We start from the raw sequence: 20,805 nt of genomic DNA on the forward strand, positions 1-20,805 counted from the left end.
AAATGGCAAAGATGAAGTCAAACGTTCACTCGGCACAGACCACATGATACTCTACCTGGAAAACCTGACAGAATCCACAAAAAGTCTTCTCGAACTGATACATCAATTCAGCAAAGTCGCAGAACACAATATCAATGTACAGAAACCCATCGCATTTTAATATACCAATAAAACAAAACAGAAAGAGAACTAAAGAAACTGATCATGTTCACAGTTGCACCAGGACCATAAAATACCTATCAATAACCTCAACATACTAATGAACCAATCCAAAGATATAAAAGTTCTGTGTGCTGAAAACGATACAAGGGTTATGAAGGAAATTGAAGAAGACACAAAGAAATGGGAAAACATTCCATGTTCCTGGATTCGAAGAATGAATATTGTAAAAATGTCAATACCATCCAAAGCAATCTACACATTCAATGCAATCCCCATCAAAATCGTGCCACCATTCTTTCCAAAGCTAGAACAAATAATGCTAACGTGTATGGAACCACAAAAGACCCCAAATATTCAAAGTAATATTGAAGAAGGAAACGAAAGCAGGAGGCATCAGAGTCCCAGATTTTAGCCTCTGCTACAAACCTGTAATCATCAAGACAGTATGGTATGGGCACACAAACAGACACATAGGCCAATGGAACAGAATAGAGAACCCAGATTCAGACCCACTAATCCTCCACAAAGCACGAAAGAGTATCCAATGGAAAAAAAACACAGACTCTTTAACCACTGGTGCTGGGAGAACTGGACAGCAACATGCAGAAGAATGAAACTAGACCACTTTCTTACAGTGTACACAAAAGTAAACTCAAAATGGATAAAGGACCTGAATGTGAGACAGGAAACCATCAAAAGCTGAGAAGAGAAAGCAGGAGAAAACCTCTCCGACCTCAGCTGTGGCAATTTCTTACATGACACGTCTCCAACGGCAAGGGAATTAAAAGCAAAAATGAGCTGTAGGGACCTCATCAAGATAAAAACCTTCTGCACTGCAAAGGAAACAAGCAACAAAACAAAAAGACAACAGATGAAATGGGAAAAGATATTTGCAAATGACGTATCAGACACAGGGCTAGTATCCAAACACCTATAAAGAACTCACCAAACTCCACACCTGAAAACAAATAATCGGGTGATGAAATGGGCACAAGACATGAATAGGTACTTTTCTGAAGAAGACATCCAGATGGCCAAGAGACATGACAAGATACTCAACATCACTCATGATCAGAGAAATACAAATCAAAACCACACGGTGGTCAGAGTGGCAGAAATGAACAAATCAGGACACTATAGATGCTGAAGTGGATGGGGAGAAACAGGAACCCTCTGGCATTGTTGGTGGGAAGAAAAACTGGTGCAGCCACTCTGGAAACAGTGTGGAGGTTCCTCACCACATTAAAAAAAGATCCACCCGATGACGCAGCAATAGCACTGCTAGAATTCAGGGGATTCAGGAGTGCTGATGCACAGGGGACTCGTACCCCAGTGTTTATAGCAGCATTTGCAACAATAGCCACATGATGGAAAGAGCCTAAATGCCCGTCAATGGACAAATGGATCAAGAAGATGAGGTTTCTATATACAATGGAATACTACTTGCAATGAGAAAAGATGAAATCTGGCCATTTGTAGCAACGTGGAAGGAACTGCAGGGTGTTCTGCCAAGTGAAATAAGTCAGGCAGAGAAAGACAGATACCATATGTTTTCATTCATATGTGGATCCTGAGAAACTTCACAGAGGGGAGGGGAAAGGGGGAAACAAGTTGCAGAGAGGGAAGGAGGCATACCCTAAGGGGCTCTGAAATACTGAGAACAAACTGAGGGTTGATGGGAGGTGGGGGAGAGGGGAAAGTGGGTGATGGCCATCGAGGAGGGCACCTGTGGGGATGAGCACTGGGTGTTGAATGGAAACCAATTTGACAATAAATTATATTGAATACAAGAAAAAAGAAAAGATGCTCAAAGTCACTCCTCATCAGGGGACTACAAATCAAAACCACACTGAGATGCCACCTGACACGGATCAGAGTGTGCCTGTGGGTGGGCAGTCAGCACTGCTGCTTTGCTGGGACACAGTGTGTCCTCCAAAAGCGACAAGGGGTGGGGGGTCTCGCGCTTTGGGAAACATGGACAATCAGGAGCAGCGCGGCTCCAATGTAGCCCAGGGTGTCCCGAAGCTGGCCCAAACGTGGCCCATCAGCGGCATCGGGGCTCTTACAGGCTCCCGAGCCCCTGTCGGTGGCTGAGGAGCGGGGTGGGGGAGGGGCTTGGAAAGAGCACAGACTTGGGTTATGATTGCACGGAGACCCGCCCATGCATATTTTTGGGGGTGGTTTTGGCTTCTTGGCTAGTTTTCTAGAGCAGTTTTCGCAAACGTGAGAGGATCCTCCAGAGATTTCACACACATTCCTGCTCTTACTGAGGCACAGCCTCTCCCCTGAGCAGGTATCCGCAACCCCCGCCAGGGCGATGCCTTTGTCACAGCCCCAAACCTGTGCTGATGTGTGTCCCTCGCCCAAGGTCCGCAGCTGAGATCGGGTTCGCCTCTGACGTTGTACCCGAGTGCGTTCCGGCGGGTGCGTGATGAGGAGTCTCTGCCGGTGCAGCGTCCCACCGGGTAGTGTTTCCTCCCTGACGCAGTAGTTTCCGTTGGTGCTGGCGCCACAGCGCATTTGCCAGGCGGAGAGGTGGGCGGGAGGCCGGCGGGCTCTTGAGGGCGATAGGAGCCCGCATGCGCTGTGGAGGGCGAGGGAGGTGCCCTTCTGAGCATCCGGGTTCTCCCTTGCTAGAAGTCTTCCACCTACGAAGATGTCGCCCTGGGGCCCCTGTTTCTCCGAAGACCGTCCCGATCGAGGCAGGTGAGTTCTGGTGGACCCAGTGCCGCTCGGACTCCGCAGAGGCCACAGTGCCAGCCGTGAGAGGCCGGGTGGCTCGAGGCGCCCTGGTTCTGCTCACTTGTGGGACAGCATTTGGCCACCCTCGGGAGGAAGGCCGGCCTGTCCGTGTGGACGCCCGCAGGCTCCCGTGAGTCAGTCGTGGTGGCCGCTCTGTGGCGGCGGGATGGTGTGGGGGGGTGCCTCCCGTGGCAGTGCTGGCTTAACCGCTCGGCAGGCAGTAAGGGCCCTTCTCACTGCAGGTAGTGGCTTCTGGGAGGTTCTCCGGGTGCCCGCCTCAGCCGCGGCTGTCCTGTAAGGAGTGTGCCGCCCGCCCTCGCAGAGGCTGTCGGAGACCTTCCCGCCTTGTCCGTCCCCTGACCCCACACAGGCTGCACACGTTCTGTCCCCCGAGGCGGCTGCCACGAACAGAGGCCGCCTTAGGCCCTTGCGTCCTGTGGGCCAGGCCCTAGAGAGTCTGGTGAGCTGGGGAAACCCTATAGAAATTGGGAAGTTGACGAGAAGAAGGGGACAGTGTCCTTTGTTCCCTGGTCAGTGTTTCTCAGACTCGGTGGTGTCGGGACACTTGGACATCAGGGGATTATTGAGGGCCCCAGAGAGCCTTCGAGTGTGGGGGTTGTGTCTCTGGATCTCTACTGTGGTGAGATTAAACCGAGAATTGAAGCGGGCACCTGGGTGGCTCTCTGTGTTAAGGGTCCGACTCTGGCTCAGGTGGTGATCTCACAGTTGATGGTTTAGAGCCCCATGTGGGGCTCTGTGCTGCCAGCTGCCAGCCTGGACTTGTCTCAGATTCTCTGTGTCCCTCTCCCTCTGCCCCTCCCCTTCACGTGCCCTGCGTCTCTCTCTCTCAAAAACAAACATTAAGGAAACCAAACCAAATCCGAGCATCTCAGATGTGATGAACTCACTTAAAGACAATAAATTAGGACAGATTAACGTACTCATACCTTTCGTGCAAAACATACGTACATTTTCAGGACAACACTGTGTAGAAGCGTGGCATTTGCTTAGTGCAAGATCTTTATTGTTCCAGCTGCTTCTGCATTCAGTGTCTTGTGGCCAATGATGTTTAAGAAGGCGATGTGGACTCCCCCAGATGAACAGCTGGAGGCGACTAGGGTGTGGCAGTAGCTCCTCTGGCTTCTGGATGCCCTTTCCTGACTCTGCACTCAGATGGGTGGGGCTTCCTTGCTTCTCTTGGGGGTTAGCTGCCCGCACAGAGCGGCCTAGTTGTGTGGCACGCGGTGGACGTTTGGAACATCCTAGGCCACTACTTTCAGCTGATCTTCCATATTTTTCACTCAGCGAACACATTCTTGGAACCACCACCTGGATGAAGAAATGGAACCTTACCGTGCTTCCTACCTCCTACTGACTCCCACCGAACGTCCCCCAAAGGTAACCACGGTCTTGACTTTCACCAGCGATTGCCTTGGCCTGTTCTTCGCTTCATGTTGAGCCAACCCTTGAGCGCTGTGTGTGCGCAATGCACCTGCTTTCCTTGTGTGGCTGTGCTGGTCCTCCCCTGCTGTCGAAGGCCCAGTGTGTGAGCACAGCACGGTTTATTGTTTCTGCTGTGGCTGCTCCGGTTTGTGCAGAGGCTGCCTGCAGATCCACATGCATCGTATTGGGTTGCCTTGGAGGAGCAGGGCGTGAGTGGTGGCACGTGTCTGTTCCCCACGAGCAACAGCGTGCGGGAGCTCAGGGCTGGCCGATGCCTGGTATTGCCTCTTCTCGTGTGTTAGCTGGTTGCTGGGGCTCAGGTGCTGGGAGGTATGGTGTGTTCGTGGGACACGCCCCTGTGTGTGTCTTGGCCACTTACATGTTTCTTTTGAGAAATAATTGCCTTTTGGAAGCCACTTTGTGATTAGGTTGTGTGTTTTGGTTTTTGTTGATTAGAATGAGTTCTTTCTATGTGTGTGAAATACATCTGTGAATGGCACAGCTTTTCACATTCTTGTGTACGTCTGCCTTACGTTCTCTGTGTTGCCTTGTGGTAAGTTTCTTTGGTTTCTATCCAATAGTATAACCATTTGTATGTTTCTTGCCTTGGATTGGCTAGGGCCTCCAGTACTGTGTTGAAGGGAAGTGGTGAGAGTAGGTGTCCTTGTCTCCTCCCAGATACGAGAGAGAAGGGTTTCATAATTTTTTGTATACTTAATATTTTTTAAAGTTTCTTTCTTTCTTTATTGATTTAGAGAGCATGCATGGGAAGGGGAGTTGGAGGGGGGAAAGCGAGTGGATCCCAAGCAGACTCCGCACTGTCAGCAGAGTCTGATGCCAGGTTTGAACTCATGAACCGTGAGATCATGGCCTGAGCTGAAATCAAGAGTCAGACGCTTCACCGACTAGAAGCCACCCAGGTGTCCCAAAGAGTTCAGTATTTTACCACTACATGTGACACTTACCGTGGAATTACTGGTAGATAGTTGTATCAAAACATGAAAATTCTCCTCTGTTTTTAGTTTGCTCTGATTTTTTAACAATCATCAAAGAAATAATAATACTAAATTTTCTGAAATGTGTTTTGTGCATCTTTGGGGACAAGTGATTTGTGTAATGTTGTGGTTTAACTGAAAACAACTTTTGCCCTTCTAGATTAATCCAAACCTGATGTCTATGCATTCTCTTTGCACTGGATTCCATTTGTAAAAAGTGTGCTTTAGATTCTTGCATGTGTATTCAAGAGAGAGGTGGGTGTTCCCTTGCACCCTCTTGTGCCGTCCTTGCTGGGGTTTGGGTTTAAGGTCGTGCTGGCCTCCTAAAACAACGTAGGAAGAAGCACTCCTTGTGCTTTCCCAGAGAGTTTTTGTATGTGTTCTTTTCTTTTGGGAAGAAGTGCTAGGCCAACAGCTGGTGTAGGGTTTTCCTTGTGAGAAGGGTTTTCATTGCAGATTCCTTTCTTAAGTGGAAATAGGAATTTTCTGATTTCCCATATCTTCTTGTGTCTATTTAGATAAGGCATTTTGTTTTCTAGGAGTTTGCTCAGACCTCCCAGACTTTCCAAGGAATAAGTTTCAACTGGTTTCTAAAACCCCCCTATCTGCAGCATCTGGTGTGATATTTGCTTTAGAACTTCTTGATATTGGTACTTTGTGCTTTGTTTCTTTTTCATAGAACCAACTTGGGCTTTTTTGATTTCTGTCATTTACTATTTGTTTCCTGCAGCACTGATTTCTGCCCTTTTGTTTTCCATCTACTTGGTGATTGTTTGCTGTCCCATCTGGTAGTTCTTGAACTAAATCCTTCATTTGATTTTTAGCCTTTGTTCCTTTCCAGTATGTGTATTGTATTTACTTGCTTATTAGTGTGTTGATTCATTTCAGAAGGAGAGCATGAGCAGGGCAGAGGGTCAGAGGGAGAGAGAGAGAGAGACAGAGAAAGAGAAAGAGTCTCGAGCAGGCTCCTCACTCCGTGTGGAGCCAGGCTGGGGATCGATCTTGTGGCCGTGGGATCATACCCTGAGCCAAAATCAAGAGTTGGTCACCAAGCAACTGAGCTATCCTATGATATATGTATTCTAAAGCTATGAGTCTCCCTTTAAGCACACCTTTCCTGATCTCACAAGTTTTGATAAGCCAAATGTTTATTATCTTTTATGTGAAACTATTTCCTAACTTTCATTGTGGCATCTTTTTCTTAATTCATCACAATGTTTAGGAGCATAACACATCTTGATGTTTCGGGGGATTTTCTCGTTCTCTTTGTGCGGATTTCTAGCTTAATTCCATGAAGGTATCTGTCTCAGTGTTTTGGGGTGGTTGTAACAAAATACCATAGACTGGCTGCCTAATAAGAAACAGAAACTTCTTTCCTACAGTTGAGGAGACTGGGAAGTTCTCAAGATCAAGGCATCTGCAGATTCCGAGTCAGGGGAGAGTCAGCTTCCTGGTTCATCGACAGCCTGCTTCTCCCTGTCCTCCTGTGGTGGCAGGGGTGACGGTGCTCTCTCAGCCGCCCATGACTGGTCATCACCGGAAGTCTCCCTGTCTTTCTCCCATCACTTTGGGCGTGATGAATTGTTGCGGGAAATGAACTGTGAATCTAATGGTATCCGTCAATATGCCCTGCAGTATTTCAGTCCTTTGTGATGAGCTGACTTTCCTAATGGCCTGGCATATATTCGTTTTCATGAACTGTTCCTTGGGCACGTGAAAATAATGTGTATTGGGGGAATGCAGTAGTCTCTATTTATAGGTTAGATGAAGTTTGTTAATGACAGAATTCAGATTTTAGTAACCACTTGAAACCAAGTAAGGAATAGGCGAGAATGAGTTTAATAATATAACTAACAGGTATATCCAAAATATCATTTCAGTGTATAGCCGGTGTGAGAAAAAATTATATATGATTTTGAATTCTCTTTTTTCACGTTGTCTTTAAAATGTGGTGTGCATTTTATACTTTGCACACGTCGCACTTTGAGGAGCCGCGGTTCAAGTACTTGCAATAAAGCACGTGACCCCATATTGGACAGCCCCGTCACACTGCCTTGAGTTTTCTGTTGTCGTCAGTTCTGTCAGATACTGAGAGATGTATCGTCAAGTCTCCCATCGTGCTTATGGATGTGGCTCTTTTTCCTTTTCTATGTTTGTCAATTTTTCTGTATTTTGAGATGGCGTTATTAGGTCTATGCAAGTTTAGAAGTTTTGTTCTCTTGGTAGATGGAACTTCCATCGCGAAATGTTCCTCTTTGTCTCTAGTAGAGCTTTTTGCTGTAGAGGTTACTTTATTGGAGGGTCCTGGTGGCCACATCAGTTTTCTGTTCGGTAGAGTTTGTCTGGGGATCTTTTACTTCCACCTGTCTGTGATCTTACGTTTTAAGGTATACCTTTGTGACCAGGGTATGGTAAGTTTCCTTCTAACGCATTTGAGAGTCAACCTTTTGCTTGCAGTATTTGTGCACACGTAATGACTGATATGTTAGTTTACACGTACCGTATTATTAGTTTCTTCTTTGTCCCAGCTGTTCTGTCTTCCTTTGGTCTCTAGCCTTCATTTAGAAGCAGGAAGGAGTTTTTAATTGTACATTGATCTGTTAGGTTAATTGGAGTGTATCTATTTCTATCTATTTCAGAAATAGAATGTATCTATTTCTATTTCTGGAATGTATATCTATTTCAGGTGCATTTTAAACTGACCCCTGCCTGATTCAGGACTTGTACTGCTTCCCTGACACTGCTCTCTCCTTTTATCTTTCCTTTTTTTTTAAGATTTATTTGTTTTTTGAGAGAGACATAATACAATCGGGTGAGGGGCAGAGCAGAAAGGAAGACACAGAATGTGAAGCGGGTTCCAGGCTCTGAGTCATCAGCACAGAGTCTGACACGGGTCTCCAACTCACACACCGTGAGATCTTGACCTGAGCCAAAGTCGGACACTCAACTGACTGAGCTACCCAGGCGCCCCTGTTCTTTTCTTTGACACTTGAACCAGACTGAACTCCTCTTCACCTTTTGTTGGGTGATATTTTTACGTTTTAGATGGATTTGGCATTGTTGTCATTGTTTCGTGCACTTAATGCTTGTTAAGTTTTGTTCTCATAGTTACCCTTTCTGTTGTGATGTTGTTCTGCAAGCCTTGTTTTTTCATATTTCTTTCAGAGACTACATTTCTTTTCTGCAACAAGCTGCTTTAATATTGATTTTAGTTTGTGTCTGTAGTTGATGTGTAGTCATGGTTTTTGTGTGTGCGTGTGTGTGTGTGTATGTGTGTGTGTGTTGTTTTTGTTTGTTGTTCAGTTTTTATTTTTGTTTTTGCTTCTGTTTTGCCTGAAAAACATCTTTACTTTGCCTTCACTGTGAAGAATGTTTCTGTTAGGTAAAGTCTTCCAGGTTGGTGGCTATTTTAGTTCACCTTTCATACATGCCAATCCATCATCTGGCTTCATTTGCTTTTCTTGAAGAGTCAGCTGGTAGTGTTGTTGTTGTCCCATGGAAGGCGGTCTCTTTGTCCTCTCAAGACTGTTAACATCTTTTTGCCTGAGGTGTTCCTTGTGGAGTCACTCTCTTGGTTCTTTTATCAGTTTTGATTCTTATCTTTTTAGTGAAATGGTACTACCCATTCTGTGTTTCCTCTACTTTGTGGGCTCCTATTGGACCTTTGTACCATATCTTCTGTGTCTTTTGGGCTTGTGTATTTTCTTGACGTTTTCTCTGTGTATGGTCTAGATATATTTTTACCTACCTATCTTTCAGTTCACTGAGGCTATTCACCTTTGTCTAGTCTGATGTGAAGCCCACGGACTGAGTTCTTAATGCCATTAACAAGATTTTTTAGTCTTTTAATTATGTTGGAGAGCTAGATAGAGTGGGAGCAAGGGAAGAACAGAGAGAGAGGGAGACATAGATGCCGAAGCAGGCTCTAGGCTCTGCACTGTCAGCACAGAGCCCAACGCGGGGCTCAAACTCCCGAATCATGAGATCATGACCTGAGCTAAAGTCAGATGCTTAACCAACTAAGCCACTCAGGCACCTGGAGATCGTAATTTTAGCTCCGATAATTTGCAGTTTGAGAATCTGTTTTGAGTCTCTGAAAAGTTCCCATTTGTCAAGAATGGTTTTTGGACAGTTGACTTTTGCATCCAATCACTCCAGTCTATGTGTCTCCTCTTGGTCTGTTTCTCTTCTTTCTTCTTTGGGTCGATATGATGTAAAACCTTTTTTTTTTTAATGTTTATCTATTTATTTTGAGGGAGAAAGAAAGTGAGAGCAGGGGTGGGGGTAGAGGATGGGGGAGAGAGAGACACTGTTGAGCAGACGCTCTTTTCTGTCAGTAGAGAACCCAACCCAGGGCTCAAACTCACAAACGTGAGCCGAAACCAAGTGTTGGTCACTTAAACGAGTAGACTGAGCTATCCAGGTGTGTCTCTTTTTTTGTTTGCTTGTTTGTTTCTTTCCTTTTCTTATTAAAAGAATTTTTTTTGTTAATATAATTTACTTTTGAGAGGGAGAGAGAGGTAGAAACAAAACTTGAGCAGGGGAGGGGGAGACAAAGTGGGAGACACGGAATCCAAAGCATGGTCCAGGCTCTTGACTATCACCACAGAGCCTGACGCGGGACTCAAACCATAAAGCGTCAGATCATGACATGAACCAAAGTGGGATGCTTCCCCGACTGAGCCACCCAGGCATTCCTTTCATTTCCTTGCCTTGCTTTGCCTTGCTTTGCCTTGCCTTTCCCTTCCTTTCCTTGCCTTTCCTTGCCTTGCCTTGCCTTGCCTTGCCTTGCCTTGCCTTGTCTTGCCTTGCCTTGCCTTTCCTATCCTCTCCTTTCCTTTCCTTTCCTTTCATTTCCTTGCCTTTCCTTTCCTTTCCATTTTTTTCTTTTCTTTTCTTTTCTTTTCTTTTCTTTTCTTTTCTTTTCTTTTCTTTTCTTCTTTTTTCTTTTCTTTTCCTTTCTTTTCTTTTCTTCCTTTTTCTTTTCTTTTTTCTTTTTTTTTCTTTTCTGTTCTTTTCTGTATTTTTTGGTCTTGCCTTATCTTGTCTTTTCATTTCTTCTTTGTTTTTATTTTTGTGCTGGACTGTATGGAGAAGCATAGAGGCTCTTCATGTGCTTTTATTCCTTCAGCATTTCATCCCACACACCCCGAGTGTGGCGGTTATTGGTCCCACTCAGGCGTGAGTGAGTTGAGACTGGGGCTCAGTCTTTGTAAGGTGCAGTGTGAGCTGGGCTCACGCTGTCCCCCACCCCCGTGTAGACCTCCAGGGTCTCCATTTGGAGGCCTGGAGTATTTCCGAGGACCCGTCCTTGATGCTAGGTCCCAAAGCCCAGTTATTTCCTCCACAGCACAATGAGATGATGGAAGGGTCAGCTTCTCAGGCAGTGCTTGCCGAGTGCCGGGCTCATTTTCTGTGCCTCCCTGTGCTGTCCAGAGCTCGGTTAGCTGCGACTTTCTGCTTGCCTTTCTGTTAGGTTTCCTTTGCAGCTCGTTGGTATATTGCCTGCAATCCCTGAGGAAATTCAGAATCCTCACATGTCTTGAGGGAGAAAGAGGACTCTGAACATTAGAGTTGGCTCAGCGGGCTTCCCTTTTGTTGGGGTCTCAGTCCTTCCAGTTGTGACTGCCTCAGGGTCTCCTTGATGCCTTCAAACATGCTTCAAATTGAATTCATTTTTCCTAGTTCATGATGTGTTGATTAGCAGGCTACTCACATGTATAAGAGCAAGCCAGGGAAGACTGAGAAGTCATAGTAAACATTTTGGTCATCAGCATTTGTTACAAGAGAAAACAAAACCCAGTAGTCCTTGCCTAGTACCCGTCATTCATCTAAAATGACCATCCAGTTTGCGCACGCTCAGCCAGCGTCCATGGAGTGGTGATGGTGTCAGCCTCCCAGCTCCCTATCCCCACCGCCATGGCCGCCCTCCTCCCCTTTCAGGTGCCTGCCCAGGGCAGGCTTTGTGGTGACGGGCTGGCTATGGCAGGGCTTGATGGTTTTCCCAGAGTTTTTTGTAACGTCCCTTGGCATCTTCCAGACTTTCATAACGTTCCCTCTGTGGCGGTTCTCTTTGGTAGCATTGACTGTCCTTCTTGTCAAGTGCCTGTGTCATGAGCCTCACAGGTCCTCGTGGCCCCTGGTCTGCAGGCTGACTTAGACCCGCTGCGCTCCGGAGCGAGTGAGCCGCCAAGACACGTTTGGTGGTGACCCGTGGGGTTCTGGGTGGCCAGGACATTGTCCAATGCCAAAGAACTTTAGAGGACAGTCCCTTGCTTTCAGCGTACTTCCTGAGTTGAGGGACAGAGCCGGGATGGAACTGGTCCAGGGCAAGGGCTCTGGTTGTGCAGCCAGACCACTGGCCACTGGCACTTGTTGCCTTCAGGACCCTGGGGTGAGCTTCCTACACAGGGCCAGCCGCCCTGATCACACCCCCGCCTGTGTCCGCTCAGACGGTAGCTGCTTCACCCCTTCCTACCCAACATCTTGGTGCTCACTTGTCTTTCTCGTGAATAAATGTCGTTTGTGGCATTTTCCCCCCGACAGGGCATCTCCTTCTGCGTGAAAAACCTGTGCAAGCAGCCATGGTCTCCTCAACTGATTTTCTTGGGTTTTCCCTTTTTGTCTTGGAGTGGTTGACATGCGGTGGATGGTGGTTCCTGCTTCTCTGCAATCTTCTCTGGGGCGTCTGGGAAACCGTGTGCTTCCTCTTCGTGGTAGAAGCTGCTTCTCCTATCATCATGACCATTTGAAAAGCCAAACCCCTTTCTAAATTCACCAAGATATCCTGTGCCTGCATTGAAATGTGCCAGTTTTCGATCCTTCCCTTCCTTCTGCCTTACGTCGTGATAATCAGGTCTTCACTTGTCTTGCAGTTTGAGTTGAGTCTGCAGGTGTGCCCATCTCACAGCAGTCCTACATCCACAGAAATGCCACATCTTCCACACGAGACACAAAGATGTCTCACACATAGCACCAGGTTTTTGCATGTGCTGGGGTAGCCGCAGGGAGAGCTTCGAGAATTTCCCTTTCCTTGTGCCTCCATGGTCCTCACGCAGGCCGGCTGGCAGCTGCAGCTGTGGACCTCAGTACATGTCAGGCCATTCAGCCTTTCCTTGTCATACCATGAGTCTTCTCTACATCGCGGGAGCACGTCCAGCATCCCTGGGGACACTTCAAACGGGTCCCAAGGTGTAAATAAGGTTCGTGGCATTGCCCTTAACAGGGTGAAAATGACGCAGGAACCCTGAGAAATCACTTTTCTTCTGGTGCTTGATTTACTGGAGAAAGGAAGTGCTTACCAAGAGCTGAAAGCAGATTCGTGCAACACTTGAGGTGACCTCAATAGCAACAGGAAGTGGTGCACACTTCCCCCAGAGGACAGCGTCTGCTACAGCTCGTGTTATGCGGTTAGGACTTAATCCTGCGTCTCCACATTTGTTTGCCTTTCTCTTGACTGCAGATGGCACCAGGTAGGTACGGTCAGTTTCTGTGTGCAAAATGATACGTTTTATCTTGTTAGAGTAGGTTTGTGTATGTTTTCGGATAGGAAATGCTATAATAGCCTAGTATCTGTGTTTATTTCATGCACCCGTGGCCTCCCTTTTACTTACTATCTTTGATATTTCGTAGCTGCTCAGCTCATCTGCCAGTCTTTCCAAATGTCACACATCTCCAGAAAAGTTTCCAATGTATTTATTGGAACAAAAATCGCCACATAAAAATGGGCCTGCACAGTCCTACATCAAGGATCAGATAGGCGTCTGTGGGTTCACCTTGTCAAATCAGATTGCAAGGAACGTGTTCAGTTCTGTGGTAACATTCCCGTTGATTTGGAAAGGGTTAATTTACGAAGGAACTTGAAGTATGTCACCAGTTTGTCCTTGGATTTTCTAGAATGGCTGAAATCAACCACTCTCTTTATTTGGAATGTCAGTTTTTAAGCGAACCTTTATCCCCTCATTTGTCCTACAGAGACAAAAGCTCTGGGGCGCCTGGGTGTCTCCGGGCGTTAAACGTCTGACTCTTGGTTTAGCTCAGGTCATGATGTCCTGGTTCACGGATTGAGCCTTGCACCAGGCTCTGCGCTCGACTGACTGGAGAGTGTGCGTCCACCTCCTTGGAGCCCATCTGTACGCCATGTCCTGGGCGGGCGCTCGGTATTGGCGGGAGAGAAACCCCATGTGGGGTGGTGGGCCCTGGCATCACTCTCCTCAGAGACCCTTCATCCATAATATTTCCTGCTTGACTAAAGAAATAAGTCTTAAATTCTCCCTATCGACAAGAGTCCTACCATCATTTTTGAAAAGCCCATTTGGTATGGTTGACTTGACTGAGACAGGGGTCCAGGCTAAGACAGCAGCTTTTGAGTACCGTCAGCCTTTCCCCGCTGCCGCTCCACAAGCCTGCTTGCCAGACGAGGCCAGAGGCTGGGGATGGGCAGCAGGCTTCTTGGCCTGTTGCTCCCGAGTCAGCAGAGCTCCTGAGTCCTAGACCTGCCAGGCACCTGCAAACGTCTGTCCCCTTGAGTGTCTGTCCCTCCGAAAATCCCCGGGACTCCTGTGGGTGGTGAGGAGGGGACTGGTGTGTGTGATGCTACTTGAGGGTGGTGGGTGCTGGGACTCTGGAGGGCCACGGAGGCCTGGTGTGCTCTGGTAAAGACCCCCTGTGTCTCTCCACTTTTGTCCCCTCTCCGACCCCAGGAGTGTGCAGCTCTCGCTGCAGAGCTCCACACCTGCAGGGAGCAGCTCGTGCAGAGAGAGGAGGAGATCGCCAACCTGAAGGCGGAGAGAAACAACACCAGGGTCAGTAGGCGCACTGCCAGGGTCTTTCAACACAGGACACCATTCACTCCCCTTGTCTACATGTCCCCATGGATTTGGCTGGGACCTATTGTTCTCAAACCTTGTTTGATCCGTGAGGAGGAGTGAGGCTATTTTAACACATTCGAGGGGATGGCTCCCTACCTGGGCACTGAATTGAAGGGATTCAGACTTGGTTTTGCATTTGGTGAACTTGAGGCCCGGAATTGAAGTTGTTCTTGAAACACGCTTTTCCTTTTGCCTCTCCCACTAGGTGCTCCTGGAACACTTGGAGTTCCTAATCTGCAGACACGAGAGATCTCTCAGGAGAACATTGGTGAGGCGACAGGCAAAGACTCAGGCCGGCGTGTCCAGTGAGGTGGAGGTGCTCAAGGTCCTCAAGTCCATATTGGACAACGACAAAACGGAGGATGAAATGGTGTGCCTTGCCATGGCGGTTCTCAATTTGTGCACATGCTGTGTGTTATAGGCACACTTTGTGTGTTTGTGTGACTTGAGTTTCCTTTTCATCTTCTTGAATTCTTGTAAGAAGACAGGTCTGTATGGTTAAAAAGCAGTAGTTGGTGGAAATGTGTGTATCGATTGGCTAGTACAAATTACATAATGTAATTTATTTCAGGGAAGATTTGTCTCCAATGTTAAATTGAAAGCTGTTAACAAGCAAGTTTGTGAACAGGAACATCCGTGAAAAAACTTACCAGCATTCTGTCATGTTATTTGAGGCAAAGGGGATCTTAGGGTAACTGTACAGTAAGGCCTAGTGAAAACACCTCTGTGTACAAGCTCAATCCCTTTGTTTCCAGGTGAGAGAGCAGTTACGTGTGGCACTGGAGAGGTGTAGTTTCGTAGAAGAATTAGAGGCCACACGCAGAGTTCAGCTGCAGACCTCATGACAGGATTTGATTGGAGGGGGTTTCCTTTTTATCCATTGTTTTAAAAACAACATATGAAGACTAGCAGTGGGGGCCCTCACATGTTGCTTCCCTTTCTGGCTTTCAAAGGTGCAGAGCCAGATGAAAGAGCTCCTGGCTACCCTGTGCACTCTCGTGGCCAAGCTGGAAGAGGAGCTAGACATCTCAAGGAAAGACCTCATCCTTTCTCAAGCAATGAACACCATATTACAAAGAGATGTCCATGAAGTGAGTGTCGGATGAAATGGCCACACCGTCGTCTAGCCAAACGTGGGGTGTTTGGTTCGGTCATTGCCCAGTGTGTCCTTCATCTCCCACGGGTTTTGAACGTTTGGATTTTGGTAGAAGTAGCAGCAGAACGGGATGTGACTCCGGGGCCTGGGCGGGCTGCCTCCCCGTCTGCGCGGTGGAATCTGTCCTCCCTGGGTTCTCCCCTGCCGAGGCCTGGCGGGCAGGTGGCGGAGTGCCCTCGGGTGTGGAGTGTGGGCCACCTGAGCTTGGCCCATGCCATGCTCTCGGTCTGTTTTGGGAACACACTCGGCACGTGGGAACCAGCGTGGTGCTGCCAGGTCGCTGCCGAGGGCACGACCGTGCGAGGGCGGCTCTACCGAGGGGCCGTCACGGCCGCCTCTGCCGCCCTGCCCTCCTGCCAGGGGTTCCGTGCTCCTGGTCGTGGCGGTCAGAGTGAGCGAGGGGCAGCCCGCTGGTCCCGGTGTAAGGTCATGGAGGAGTGGGGACGCTTCTGCACGTGTGGTCATCGATGGGAATCTGATACTTGTCACAGAAACCAGTAAGATTAGGATGGTTTCTCTGTGCCTCCTCCTGTCACTGTGAGCTGCCCTTTGCGGACAGTCCCCACACACCCCAATCCCAGCCCAGCAATGCCACCTTGGGAAGACCCTGTCAGACCCTCGAGTGTGTATGTACACGAGCAGTCTGTTTAGTACCTTAGCGTGGGTGAGGTCATGTAAGAATTTAAAACAAAAGTATTTGCAGAAATTATATAACCCGTTCAGTGAAGTTGTTGTTTGGCAAAGGTGGGGGGAGACCCCGCAGCAGAGTTCAATATGCAGAGAGTTTAGAAAATCATTTCTTAGGACTCATCACTTTCACTCTTGAGACTGCTGACATAAATTGCTTAGTAAATACAGAGGGCTGGAAGAGGAATCTCTCGGGTGGTGGACAAGAAAGGCAGGGCAGGACGGTCTGGTTCCATTTGCAGTGTCAGATACCATGGGATACAATGTTGTTACAGGGTTAGGCTATAGAAGATGACTTCTAGTTATATGCAAGGTGGAGTTTGGCTTCCTTTTGTTAACACTGCTGCTCCATCTTTGTGGGAATTGGATGAGATTTCCCCCACCTTTTCCCCGGAGAAAGGATGGTGTCTCATGGTGTGTGCCTCCAGAGGCAAGTCGCTGTTCTGTGGAAAGCTCAACGGTGTCCGGAGGCAACCGAGGTTGTGACTTCCGGGAGATTTTATTATCCGTTTGTCTTTGAACACATGGGAAAGAATAAGCCTGGGTACCTGGCCAGAATCCCGAGCAGCCTCCGCACTGTCGGCACAGAGCCTGACGCGGGGAGCCAACTCACAAAGCGTCACCGGCTGAGCCACCCAGGTGCCCCGAGGATGCTACTTTTCTGTTTGTTTGGGAAATGAGGATTTCGCCCGGTTTTTGTGTCTGGAGTGTGTTAATGTGTCGTAAGCTAATTCCTTCCCTGTTTTCCCTCTGAAATACCTGCTGTAGACCATGGCCCAGAAGGAAGACATGCAAGAGAGGATCACTACCCTTGAGAAGCGTTGCCTCAGGGCACAGCAGGAAGCCACCTCTCTGCCCGACCTCAAGGATAAACTTGAAAACGAGATCACAAAGAAGGACTCTCTGCATCGACAGGTCGTTGGTTTCGTTGTACTACGTTCCACTTTTATTAATTACAAGTCAGGTTAAGGACCAACTGTCAATGTCAGGGTTTTAGGATCTTAGAATCTTGTGTTGACCAGTGGGGTTACTTCAACGTCCAGGGTTTAATTCTTTCGAATTTTATGGAAGCATGTTATGGGGCTACCCTCCTTGATTCCTTCTTTGTCTTGTCTTACATGCACATTACTCTGTTGCCTGTTAGCACTGTTTCCAAAGGAACAGGGAGTGGCCGGGAATGTGTAGGCAGCTGGCCATTTTGGTTAGTACCTGAGATCGGGGGGTGGGGTGGAATGGCAGGTGCAGAAGCACAGTCTGGAGTGAGGATGTGAGACCCTGTGTTTTGGGAAGCCGCACGGCTCTTCCTTGGTTGTCTCAGGTCATCCGGCATTGAACAGGAAAACCGCATCCAGCTTCTTGGAAACATAGTGAGTTTGCCTGGTGTGTTTGTCAAATGTGTCAGTCGACCCAAAATGATAATCAAAGTGAAAGACTAGGAAGCCATGAAAATGACATTGAGGAATGCTGTTTGAGAGCACGTAAGATGTTCCAAATCATGAGTGTAAAAGGCAGATCGCGAAATACTATGTGTACAGCATGTGATTTATTTTTGAGGGTTTTAAAGCATGATACACAGTCTGTATATACACAGAAAGCTATATGCACACAGAAGATGGAAGGAGTCTGTGGGAACAAATGTTAACCTGGCAAAAACCTCACCTTATACATGATTTTTAAAATGACTTTATATATTTTTAATGCTTATTTATTTTTGAGAGAGGGAGCCAGAGTGAGAGAGAGAGAGAGAGAGAGAGAGAGACAGAAAGAGGATGAGCAGTGGAGGGCCAGAGAGGGAGAGAGGGAGACACAGAATCCCAAGCAGGCTCCAGGCTCTGAGCTGTCAGCACAGAGCACGAGGCGGGGTTGACCCCATGAGCTATGAGATCATGACCTGAGCCGAATTGGCCGCTTAACCGACTGAGCCACCTCGGCTTCCCTAAAAGTCCTTTAACAAAAACTCTCGTGTCTAAGTTTTCCACGTTGAAGTTTTCCACGTTTTTGGTCAAGAGGGAGAGTGCTTTTGTTGAATAATGGTACACTTCCAAAAAGAACTCAACTGGCATCAGGCATGCTCTCAGAAGCTCTGTGCTGGCTGATGTGCCCACCTCTGAATGCCCTATGGAGCGAGCCCTCAGACCACAGTATAAATATGTTCACGAAGGCTTAGGACCGAATCCTTCTCTCCTTAACTTGTCAGGAAGAACGAGCAAGCTCCTCCAGAAGATGGGTTTTCTTTAATGTGTGGGAACTTTGTCTTTTGAAAGACTTCTTTGAAGATACTGAAGAAGAGCAAAGAGTTTGGAAAGACATGTTTTGCGTAGTGAAACGAGGACCAAGGCAGTGGGTGACTCCTTGCAGAAAGGAAAGGTTTACTCTGAAGCACCTCCCAAACTGTTGGCTTCAGTCAGAACGAACAGTAGATCTCTGCATTTAGCTTTTGTTTCACTTTATTAAAAATGGAAACGGAGAGAAGACTTGCTACACTTTGATGCTTTGCCTTCATTTCCTAGATTGGAGATCAAAACCGCCAGTTGCAAGAGCGCCTGGACGTGGCGGAGCGGAAGCTGCAGCAGACCCCGAGGAAGGCCAAGATGCTGCCCGAGGAGGAAGCCGAGCCGGCCCAGAGGGTGGCCACCCTCTGCAAGGTGGGGCCCGCCTTTCCTTCTGGGTCCCATGGTGGGAATGTCATTTTCATGGCGGTCCGTTCTTGTATCTCATTTCTCACCGGTAACGTCGGCGTGCCAAATTCCGCGAACCAGCTGAGATCTGTTTTCAGTGTTACTATGTCTGAGATTGGAATGCTTTTCAAACGGCAGTCATCATTTCCAGTTTTGGTCCCTCCGGTTTTGTCCGATGTGTGCTGTTTGCCGGCGGCTGCATCTAAGACTCACTGCTTTTCAGAGTTAAGTCAGAGACTCAAAGCTCAAGATAGTAGCCTTGGATAAGAGAAGGACAAGGGCACCTGACTGGCTGAGTCAGTGGAGCTTGGGACTCTTGATCTCAGGGTTATGAATTTGAGCTCCCTGTTGGGTGTAGAACTTACCAAAAAAAAATAAAATAAAATAATAGAATTTTTCCGAGAAATGAGAGAATCCTATCCTCTTTTAAACACAATTGTTTTTTATTTAAAAAATCCTTAAATGTTCATTTATTTTGAGAAAGAGAGAGCGAGCTTGGGCGCATACATGAGCAGGGGAGGGGCAGAAAGAAGGAGATAGAATGCCAAGTAGGCTCCATGCTATCAGCACAGAGCCTGACACAGGGCTCGAACTCCCAAACCTTGACTTCATGACCTGAACTGAAGCCAAGAGTCAGAACCCGACTGACTGAGCCACCCAGACACCCCTGTAGGAAATAAATCTTTAAGGAATTCACTCGGAGGTTCAACAAATAGAGTCGAGGAACGTGCCAGACACAGTCCCTGCCCTCCCAGCTCTCACAGTCTTCACCACCCACGGAGGAAGGCAGCAGTTGAAGAGTTGAAGAGGTAGTTTCCAAACATGATGTGGTCGGTGCTGGGATCGAGTGATGCGCACAGGACGAGGGAGCACATGACTGGGCAGCCAGTCCGTCCTTCCGGAACCTGGGCTGAGGGAACCTGTAGCAGGGAGCCTGTCGGTGCTTCTGTGTCACCGGTTCCAGTGCAGTGAGGGTCCCAGTGGGAAGGGGGTGGGGTCGTCACGGGATGCTGACCCTCAAGGCTGCCATCAATTCAGGCAGGCGGTATTGGGCACCCACAGGCCCAGGCTCCAACAGAGTCTCTCCTCCTTTGTGATCTGCATGTCAAGTCTCCGTTTGTTTTCTCGCCTGTCCTCTCTCCTGTCCCTGGTCAGCCGTGTAGCCCGACCGTTTGTCTTTGGACACTCTGCTGCTGAGGAAGCTAAATTGTTGGAAGTGACTTCCCAGCTTAGGAAGGCAGCACGCCTGTTTGCTCTTTCCACTTGCTGCTTCTTCCTGTCCGTGCTGAGTGGCCAGGGGTGTCTCCCGGGGGACGAGGCACCGTCCAAGGATCCGGGAACCGGGGTGGGGACGAGACCGTTGCCTACCCCCGGTCACCAGCATGGAAGCCCACTGCTTCCAACTGGCACGCATGAGGCCGGTAGGGACTGTGAGCAGGCGGAAGGCCGCTCACAGCATGTCGTGCGTAGGCACAGCGTGTGGTGTGGGGCCGCCAGCTCTTCTGACCCCGCTGTCGCCCACAGGCCGAGCAGAGGCGTGGCAACATCGAGGAAAGGCTGCGCCAGATGGAGGCCCAGCTGGAGGAAAAGAAACAAGAACTGCAGCGGGTACGTGTCCGAGCGGAGCAGCCGCGCACCTGGCAGTGGTTGAGGATGAGGCGCAGGCTTGGGGTGTGGGGGTATGGAGTGGTCCCTTGTTTCCTACTTTTCCCCTTGTGGACGCCAGGCCCCTTCTCGATCCCATCAGGGGTACAGTGGACTCTTGTGCGAGTTGGATGCTAGTTAACACTCCTAGCATGTGGACAATGTTCTCTGGACGCTGGGGCCCCGGAGGCAGTGCCGCTTAGGGGTGGAGGCACCCACACAGCCTACTGTGCCCAGCAGCTCATTAGCAGCTACTCACGGTTGACGCGGGACCTCGTGGGTGTCCCTTGGCCAAAGCGGAGGTACTGGCCTGGGGTAGGGCAGCCTAGAGGAGGGGCCTCCTTCCTTAGGACATGACACTGAGGTCCTGAAATCAGGTCATGGGCCTGACCTTGGTCCCCACATCCTGAATTTCTAGTTGAGATGTA

At 48.5% G+C, this 20,805-nt stretch overlaps 1 protein-coding gene across 1 annotated transcript in view; it reads left to right on the forward strand.

The window, feature by feature from the left end:
• Nucleotides 1-2,761: 2,761 nt before the first annotated feature.
• The window catches only part of LOC131492394 (liprin-alpha-1-like), a 29,944-nt gene continuing 11,900 nt past the window's right edge, over nt 2,762-20,805 (forward strand). Inside the window, 8 exon segments of the mRNA XM_058696022.1 lie at nt 2,762-2,868; nt 4,210-4,302; nt 14,045-14,146; nt 14,418-14,582; nt 14,968-15,303; nt 16,824-16,977; nt 18,573-18,700; nt 20,258-20,341. Coding sequence (XP_058552005.1) covers nt 4,246-4,302; nt 14,045-14,146; nt 14,418-14,582; nt 14,968-15,303; nt 16,824-16,977; nt 18,573-18,700; nt 20,258-20,341 — 1,026 coding nt within the window. The 5' untranslated portion in view covers nt 2,762-2,868; nt 4,210-4,245.

The sequence above is a fragment of the Neofelis nebulosa genome, chromosome 13 (assembly GCF_028018385.1).
Source record: "Neofelis nebulosa isolate mNeoNeb1 chromosome 13, mNeoNeb1.pri, whole genome shotgun sequence".
Lineage (NCBI taxonomy): Eukaryota > Metazoa > Chordata > Mammalia > Carnivora > Felidae > Neofelis > Neofelis nebulosa.